At 28.1% G+C, this 9,519-nt stretch overlaps 1 protein-coding gene across 1 annotated transcript in view; it reads right to left on the bottom strand.

The window, feature by feature from the left end:
- Nucleotides 1-4,708: 4,708 nt before the first annotated feature.
- The window catches only part of LOC107446656 (putative tRNA (uracil-O(2)-)-methyltransferase), a 28,038-nt gene continuing 23,227 nt past the window's right edge, over nt 4,709-9,519 (bottom strand). Inside the window, exons 11-12 of the mRNA XM_087154362.1 lie at nt 6,132-6,248; nt 4,709-5,279 (exon numbers count right to left, since the gene is read on the bottom strand). Coding sequence (XP_087010488.1) covers nt 5,083-5,279; nt 6,132-6,248 — 314 coding nt within the window. The 3' untranslated portion in view covers nt 4,709-5,082. The remainder of the gene's footprint in view (nt 5,280-6,131; nt 6,249-9,519) is intronic.

The raw sequence follows: 9,519 nt of genomic DNA, 5'->3' as shown, positions 1-9,519 counted from the left end.
GGAGGTGGGGGGGCTGCTCGGGCCACTACTATTATTCTAGGTATAAGTTCCAATATTTTTACTTGTATGAGTTTAACACCTAATTAGAATCTTGTGAAAAGTCAGAAAATTACATGGCTTCAAGTTAATTACTTTTGGAATAACAACAAATAATGGGAAGGGCTACATAGGCCCAGTTTTTCTTGCGTTAAAACTTTATACTTAAGTTTTTTATCTTGTTTGAAGCATAAGGAATTTACTAAATTACTTTTTCTGCATTTTTGAGAAACAAAATTGTTAACTGTGATTGTCTCTTGTATACAGTCAAATTAGAAGCTAAGTTCAGTTTTTATAGTGGTGAAATCTTTTAACTATATTATTAGTTCATTTGTAATGCTTATTATTTTTGGATTCTATTATTCCTTTTGTTACGTTTTTATATGTTAATTTGTTATATAATTCCTGTTTTGTTTTTGCTTTTTGAATTGCTAGATAAATTTTATGTTGCTTGGATATATATTTAGACCACAAAATGTTTGTTTACTGTATATGGCCTTAAAACATTTTGATAGTAACAAAAATAGCTTATTTTTTAATAAAATTTCAATGCTTTTCACTTGGATTTAGTTTATTTCATTTATAATAAGAGTTAAAATTTATTTTGATACATGTATATATGGAACCCTGTTGTAATGTTAATTTACATGGTTACTGTAAAAATACAACTATTAGTGGTATGCAGCACAATAAACAATGTAATATCTTTAAGTTTAAAAAAAAAAAATTCGTTTTGAAAAACACATTTCTTTAAATAAGGTACTCAACTAGCTGATTAATAAATCATGCTCAACTATTTATTAGGAGAGGCTATGACTTGAAAAATTCACTTTGGAAGAAAACTTGGTGTAATAATAGCATACATTAAAATGTGTTAACCCCTAGCCAATGCCATGAAAAATGAGTTTGAAAATTCCACTTTATATACTAGTTAGATCTTCTAGTCCATATATTTTTCAAATGTTAACTTGCACTTACATATAACAATATACAAAACATGTATATTGTTATATTATAGTCTATTTAAATACAATAATGAATAGATACAATAATTATTGCGGAAAAAAATGAAGTTTTATTTAAGTATGATGCAATACTGCAAAGGTATTTTAATTATGCAAACCACACAAAATAAATAATTATTGAAAAGAATCTAACAATTATAGAAAAAAATTCTTGGGTGCAGTATTTCAAAATTATATGAAAAAACAAAAAGTTATTAAAAGTATATATGCATGCATCTTAATATAAAATTTCACTTTACGAAACTAGGAACACATGTGTGAACCTGCATATTCTTGACTATTATTTTTCAATATTAAGTAAATGTAAAAGCTTCATACAGATCACAGAGCTACTAAGTCCCAAAAAAATATATATATATTTTCTAAATTACTTAAGTTTTTGAGCATGTGGATTCAGCGTCATTTTTCGAAAATAACTTCTGAAATTCTACTTGAATAACTTACATGCTCTGTATCTATTGAAATCCCCAGAAAGCTTTAACATCCACAAATATTTCAGTGAGGATATAACTATAAATTTTTTTAAAGCATGCTTTTAGAAGCTAAGCTCCACATATGTGGACCGAGGTAATGGATTACAGATGTTTGGATTATATGAGTGAGATATTGTTTCTGATGTACTGAAAACGCCGTACAAGAGAGTTCCAAAATTTGACCAAAAAAAATCAGGAATATGATCATAGATTGTGGGGCTGCAAAGAATGTTGAGAAGGTGAAATTTGCAAAAAACACATGCAAAGGTAGAAGTCAGTTGAGGTTTGTCCTACTTAAATTAAGTGCTTGTATGTGATCCCCTTTAGTTTTTTTTTCATGGAATAATCTTTGAATGAATAAATTTTATATTTGTTTTTTTTTTATAATATAAAAAATTAATGTGTGAAATTTTTTGATTCTCTTAGATTCTTGAGGTATGGAGAAATACACAAAAATTAACATTAAGTGGTTCTAACTTTTGACCGCTCTCCAGACTAAACTATTGGGACTACATTTCCCATATTGTGGCTACCCCAATATTTTAGGGGTCAGGAATCTGAATCTGTTAAAAAAGGTGTGTTTATGCATCTGATTTTGTAACTTAAAATATCTTCTTATCATCAGACCAGGTCAAATAAACTGTTGAAAGCATGTGGATAATAAACAGAGAAGACGAGTAGATTTTTTTCTTAGCTGAGTCCAAGATATGTTTAGGAGTGACCTGATGAAGGGACAGGTTTTCACTACACTCCACCAGAAAATTTTAGACATTTCAGGTGAACGCTGAGGCGCAATAGGCAAGTTTGGGTAGATCTGTCACCCAAAAGGGAAAGAGAATCCTGGTTCAATCGCCATGTACCAGTTGTCAGTGGGGTAGTAGCTAGTCTTTTATAACAGCAGATTTTTTGATAAAATAAAGTTCCATAAATGATAGTTTGGTGGTATTAGAAGTCTGTTGACAGCAACCGTCTTTGGTGAGTTTTCCTGCTATTTCGTTGCCATAAATATCCACATATAATGGCACCCAATGTCGGTGTATTTCATGATGTTGCGAAATGGTTTTTAGACTTAAAATATTGTTTGCACTACTTGATTAACATATTTGAGGTCACCCCCTCAAATCATTAAGATTGAGTCTTGTACACCACTTGTTCTTAAAAATTAACCTAACTGTTGCATGAATCCAAATGAAATGTTATGAAATCTTTTTTTTTTTTTAATCTTATCCTGCACATTGAAATATTCTAACAATATTATCTTTCAGAGGAGATTTGCTGTAAATTAAATAATGCTACTTCAGAGAATTCAAGAACATTCTTTATATCATTTTGAATAAAAGTATTACAGTTTTGAAGTTAAAAATCTTTCTTAGAAATTGAAATACAAAAATACATAATTTATAGAAAGATATATTACTATGTTGGTAAAATGCTATTGTTGAAATAACAATAAATTATAAATATATGTCAGATAAATGCATAAATTAAATATTTATAATGTAGTAAATAACAAGAGTTATTTAAGACCATGAAAAAGTCAGAAAGCTTTCAAGAAACAGAGTGGCACTCAGTAAATCATGTCATAGGGTGAAAAATTCATTGTAAGAACTATGTACAAACAATTCTTCATTCTCTTTGAAAAGAAAATTTAATTTGAATTGATTGAAATTGACAGGAAAAAGAAACTCATGAGCAAATAGGTAGTCTAAACAAGTGATCAGAGTCCGATTAAAGTTAGCATAACTTTTGATTCAAAGATTTGATTTTTTATTGAGATTGCCATGATTTCTGAAAATTTGTAAAAATATGAAAATATTTGAAAATATTATGAAAATATATGAAAATATTTGAACTGAGTTAGGATTTCATTATGCTAAAATTACATAGGGGTAATATCAGATTCTTACAGTTTGCTGGGAATTATTTTTTTGCTGTAAATGGTCTATCGAACTCTGATGTATTATATAATGCATTAATTATAACATAATATACAGATAAATAATTTTTTAAACTGGTAAAAACTTCTGTATAATTTTTACAAATTCCAATTTCAACCTTTAAATTATTTTTGTTACAATAAGTTAGCATTTACATTAAAAAAACACTATTAAATATTGAACAGAAAATTTAGTTTGAGAAATTCATTTAAACATTTTAAAGACATAAATCATAGAGAGAAAAATTTCATTTAAAAAACTTACATATTTACAATTACAAAAATATTAAAATGAAAGAGAGAACAAACTACAAATATATTTTATACATGAACAACATTTTATTAAATGGAACAGAAAATTTTTAGTTCATACATTAAGTTAGCCATTAAGGAAAAAAAAATCATGCTCTAAAACAATTATAAAGGGGGATGGTAATATTAAGATGCAGATTAAAAAATATTTAGAATTTCAATAAATTCAATGTCAAAGCCAAAAAAAAAAAAAAAAAAAAAAAAAGAATGAAAGAAAAAGTAATAATTTTAATATTTCTTGATAATCTTTAATCATATTTCAAATGACTTAAATAATCTCTTTTAATTTTTAAAGAAAAAAAAAAAGCAATTTTCAAAAAGATGCATAGAAAATATTGAAAACATCAATCCAGTCCAGTTATAAAAATAAAGAAAAGAAAGTAAACATAACACATTTTGAGTTTCTCTCCCCTGAAAAAAAGAATATTCACAATTGGCAATTGTAAAAGCGTTCCATTCTACTTTCAAAGCCTTAGTGAAAAAAGAAGAAAGAAACTACATGGAAAGAAAAATGATGGAAGAAGGAAGGAATGTGCTTGCACAACTTATTTTAATTTCATAAGTTAGCGATTATACTGATTATCATACGACAGAAGTTTCTTTGAAAGTGCATTTTTATTTATATTTATTTTAGTTCACCAGTAAAGAGCAAATATGAAAACATCATAAACGTTTTTAAGTATTTTTCATTTTTAAAATGCTAGAACGTTGCATCATTTCTGTCATAAATTGTTAAAAAAAATCAGTGAAAACGTTTAAAATAAAACTTTTTTGTAAAATAGGTTATAATTTCTGTAGTCGGCAGTAAAAGGTGAAATTGAATAGAAACTATGGAATATCTGAATTAGTTGGACTCTCTGCATTATAGTCAATAATCACATCACATTTTAAAATAAATATATAGTAAAGATTAAAAACAAAACATATTAGAGAAATATAGTGAATGATTTATTATATAAAATATATATAATGGCTATATTATAGTGAATTATAATCACTTGGCACAATATATCAAAATAATTATATATCGAATGATTGGATTATAAACAAAATATATTAGAACTATTGTGTATTATCATTTACACACATAAGCGTTTTAGTTTTTGAAAGCTCTAGTACAATTCTGATGGCAATAATAAGGCACTTTTTAAGTATATAATGTTAATAGGCTGAAGTTAAATAACAGTTATAACTGTATTTAAATAACTGTAGCTGAAAAGAGGGAAATTTATAGGTTTGAGCAAAGGTTCTCATTACTTAAAAAAAAAAAAAATCAATAGTAAATAGATTTTTTTTTTGTTTAATCAATCTTTTCATGAGAAAAAGAACAATCTTTTGATGATAAAGGACACCCTTGAGGATGGTAAAAATGGAAAAAGCAATTTTTGGATTTGAAAACATCCTTATTTTTCTTTTGTTTGAAGTCAGGCTTTTGCTGTGAAAACTTGAGAGTTTGATATTTTTCAGGTACTCTAAGTTGAACACAACAGTTTTTAACTAGAAAAAGCAAAACAATTAATTAAAAATAAAGTGACAGCAAATAAATATATAATATGAATAATTTTTTTACATTAAATCAGTAAGAAAAAAATCACCTATTTTTTCTTAACCCTTTCATTCCGACAGATACTAAGGGAAAATTTTTACAAAAAGCCCTACCATACATATTTTTAGAGTCCCAATGAAGAATGAAAAAAATATACACACTGCTAGTCACAAATTGACAATTAAGAAAGTAAAAAACAAATAATATCGAAATCTGACAATTTACAGTATAGGAATGCTAATGTAATAAACATCATAACAGGTTTAATTGAATGTTGAAACTTTAATGTGTTTCTTATATTCGTTTTTCATTCTTATTTTTTTTAACCTGTCTCATTTTTAATACTTTCATCTTCCTGTAATATGATGTCAGATTTCGAAAGTGTTTTTTCATGCTTAAATATTAATTTGTGACCTCCAATATGGATGCTTTTTTATTTTCCTTTTTGATAAGGATTCTAAAAATACATAAAGGGCTGTCTTTAAGGAAAATTTTGTACATAGATGCAAAATAATAAAAATAAGGGAAATTAAGTTTAGCATGCCAAAAAAAAAAAAAAAAAAAAAAAAAAAAGAAATATCTGCAATATATATAAATCATGAAAAAAAAAAGATGTGTTACTTTTAAAAATAGTATCTTATAATAAGAGTATAGTTAAGCTAAAAATTGTATAATATGGTTAAAAATAGTAAACTAACATACTTAAATTATTACAAGTTACTTGCAACATAAGAAGTTCTGCAGCAAGTTACTTGATAAGAAATTCTGAATAAAGAATCAACAATATGCACATAAAAACATACTTTCAAAAACATTGCGATGATTTCTAAGTAGAGTTTGAAAACCTCCATTTTGATTTTTTAAAGAACTCAACATATCTGGTTTTAACAATTTCACTAAATCCTCTAGTTTTACTGCACCTAAAACGAAAAAGCAATTATTTTTAAGGACTTCCAAGATCAGAAAAAAAATAATAAGGTTTAGTGATATATCAGTATCTATGACACATAAAAAATGATTTTGTTTAGTTTTCTATGGTTATAGAGACAATTGTCATCAATGTTTAATTTTGTTTTTAAAGTTCTGTTATTCTGAAAGTACCACATTTGTTGGTTTTAGATCCATTTGCCATATAGATCTAGAAATCTGGTAAAACATAGCCTTATTATGTCTAAAAGTATATATATATTTGAAACTTAACAAACTAAATGTATATGATTCATACATATTTTCACTTCCATCGTTCATGCATGCATACTTTGTTTAAATTGTTTGTCTTGCACATGAAACGATTCCATACATTCAAAACAATTGTTTTCAATTACTGATATGTAATTTTTGATTTATAAATCACCTTAATGTGAATCACAATGAGTGATTTGTAAATTACTTTAATGCAAACTAGAATTTTTAAAGCACTTGATGGCAAATATGTGATTTATAATTAGCAGTATCTGGAGAGCAAAATTTTATCTATTAGAAGTAACAATTACCTGCACAAAATTAAAGATAAACAATAATAAATTAGTCATACTTATTAATAATATGAAAAGAATGAATAGTTAAGTATTAAAGATAATAATATCCTGATGTAATAATCAAGCTTACGCTACAAACAAATTTAAAATTCAAACAAACATTGCACATTGAGTGGGAACTGAAATTATGAGCAAAAGTTGATTGAGTGAGTGTAGGGTTTAGCGGTACAAGGTCCAAGCGAGGACATACTGCGCCAATGAGTAAAAGTTAATATTATTTGTAAGATATTCTGAATTTATGAAGACCAGCAGGGGGCCGGGAGAATCTGACGTTGAAAAATGTAGCTTAGAAAAATTTTACACCTTCTCGCATCTCTCACAATTCGAACTTTGTTTTTATTCACTCCTTCATCAGGGGATTCTCGAAAACAGGATTTAACTGCAAATTTCTTATACAATTCCATACAGTATAATGTCCCATATCTGGAAGGGTCGATTTCCCAGACACTTTTTAACAATTAAAATAAACAAACATCTCTTCATCTTCCCCTCTCTTATAAAGAAAAAAAAAAGAGGTTTTTTGACACGTTTTCTCCTTTTCTAGTTTCTAGTGATTTATGCATTGAACTCGTAAATCACCAGAAAGGGGAAGAGAAGATCTACCAAGACCGTCGGGTGACCGTTAGTGACGCTCCTCCTCTGGAATGCAGGAAAAGAGGGAGATTTGTTTTCAAAAGAGCGCAACTGAGTCCCCTCTCCCCTTCCTTCCTATGCAGCTAGCTAGTAAAAGAGGCATTTCCTGAGACCTTTTTATTAGAGTGTTAGGGAAAGAAATACTGTGGAAAAGGGTAAACGTGGCGGGTAAATGTGGAGGGGGAGTCGAAATGGAAAATTTGAATAGGTCTAAAGGAATACACGTCCTTGAGAAGCATTCGTTCTTCCCCTGATTATTTAATATTTAGGAGGCGGAGGAAAAATAGGGTAACATTCTTTCTTCAGCATTGACATGAAAAAGATTTCAAGACTCCCTTCTACTGAAATATGAATTTCAATTTGACAAACGAAAGTCCCTTTATTCCATTAACACAAGAAAAAATTTAAGAAAACCCGATCAGCATACCGCTCCTTTACGCTTGATTGATAGCCAATGATCGGAGAGAAAATAAGAATTTGTCACTTCCCTGCTGTCAACTTGAATGAACTCCTCTTAATACATATTTTCTCTATACAAATAAGAAGAAATGAGTTTTTCTCCTCCACTCACCCACCTTAATGAATGATAGGAATTCCCGCTTCTTGCTTGAATCGTTCTAGTTCAAAATGGCTGAGAGAGCAATTAATATTTTCATAACTGCCCAATTCTTTTTAGTTTTCTATATTTTAAGCAATAATTATTTTTTTTCTAATATTTTGTTTTTGATTGATTAGATATCATTCTAATACTAAAACATTATTGCCCGAAAAATAATGTTTATCTATTTTTTGCTTCTTAGATTTAGACTGTTTATTAGATTGTTTTAAGCTTCGTTTACCTAGGGGGTCTATTATACGAAAAAATGCACTATATTTCACATATATATGAAGGATAAGGAGTCATACTAATTATTAATTCTTATTTGGTTTAAATATATTTCCATTTTATAATGTTCATAATAAAGTACAAAATTTTTCTGATGAGCTATGAAAATATAAAGACTTACAGAGTATATACAGCCGAATCCCAATTTTGCATTTTCTGTAGGACTAGCATTAAAAATTGCACGAAGCAATAACATGTAAAATCGGGGTAAAAAATATAAGCATATTTTTTAAAAATTGTGTAAACTTTATTTGTTTTTAGATACAATTTCAACAATATCCCTCTCAATACTTAAATAATTTGAAAATTTGCATTTTGGTTTACATTCGCAAATATTGTTTCAAATTTTGATGCTTTGAAATTCCTGATCAGTTGTGGGTATATCCTCAATCATTTTTTACTCAACATCATCACTATCGTCGGGAGCAGGAATTAAATCAGATATTAAAGAAATTGCAAAGTAATGAGATGTGTGTTGATATTTGAGCCATCGATTTTGGAAGATCTTCAGCCATGCAATTTTATTCCGAAGGGCCACTGTTCCCGTAGAATACCGAGAAGCCTGCTTTATTTAACTCATTTATGAAGCATTCCAGTTGACACTGTCCAACACTGCAGAAATCAAATTCCAGAACATCTATTTTTAATTTTGAAGCATTTTGTTTATTTCTGGAATGAAAAAAAAAAAAAACATTATCTAACCAGTTGCTTTGTGTAGCATTCTTTAAATGACTGAATTATTCCAAGATTCAAGGGTTGAAATTTGTTGGAAAAAAATTCAACCTGCAAATTTTACAACAGCTCTCATATTTCCTTTCTTGGGCATTGCCCATCCCACCACTGACTGAAGGGTAAAATCTCCTCTCATACTCAAAAGGACAATAAGATAGAATAGAAAGAATGTCAGAACAGCTTTAAGCAAATCTCTCCTTTTTTAAAAAAGAAAAAAAAACAAAAGGAAAAGTTTGTGTGAACTTTTCAGGGAAAAATGATTTTGATGTTAAAATATGCATAAAGTTTGATTTTCTTAAAAAGTGTAATGTAAAATTCGGGATAATTTGACATAATCGGTATAGGTAATATTCACATACTAGCAGAAAATGATGTAGGAAGTGGGATAACATACGAAGCGGA

Source organism: Parasteatoda tepidariorum, chromosome 11 (assembly GCF_982258835.1).
Source record: "Parasteatoda tepidariorum strain Cologne lab strain chromosome 11, Ptep-v5.0, whole genome shotgun sequence".
Taxonomy (NCBI): Eukaryota; Metazoa; Arthropoda; class Arachnida; order Araneae; family Theridiidae; genus Parasteatoda; species Parasteatoda tepidariorum.
Note: the sequence above shows the minus strand (reverse complement) of the source record. Positions and strands in the feature narration are given on the sequence as shown.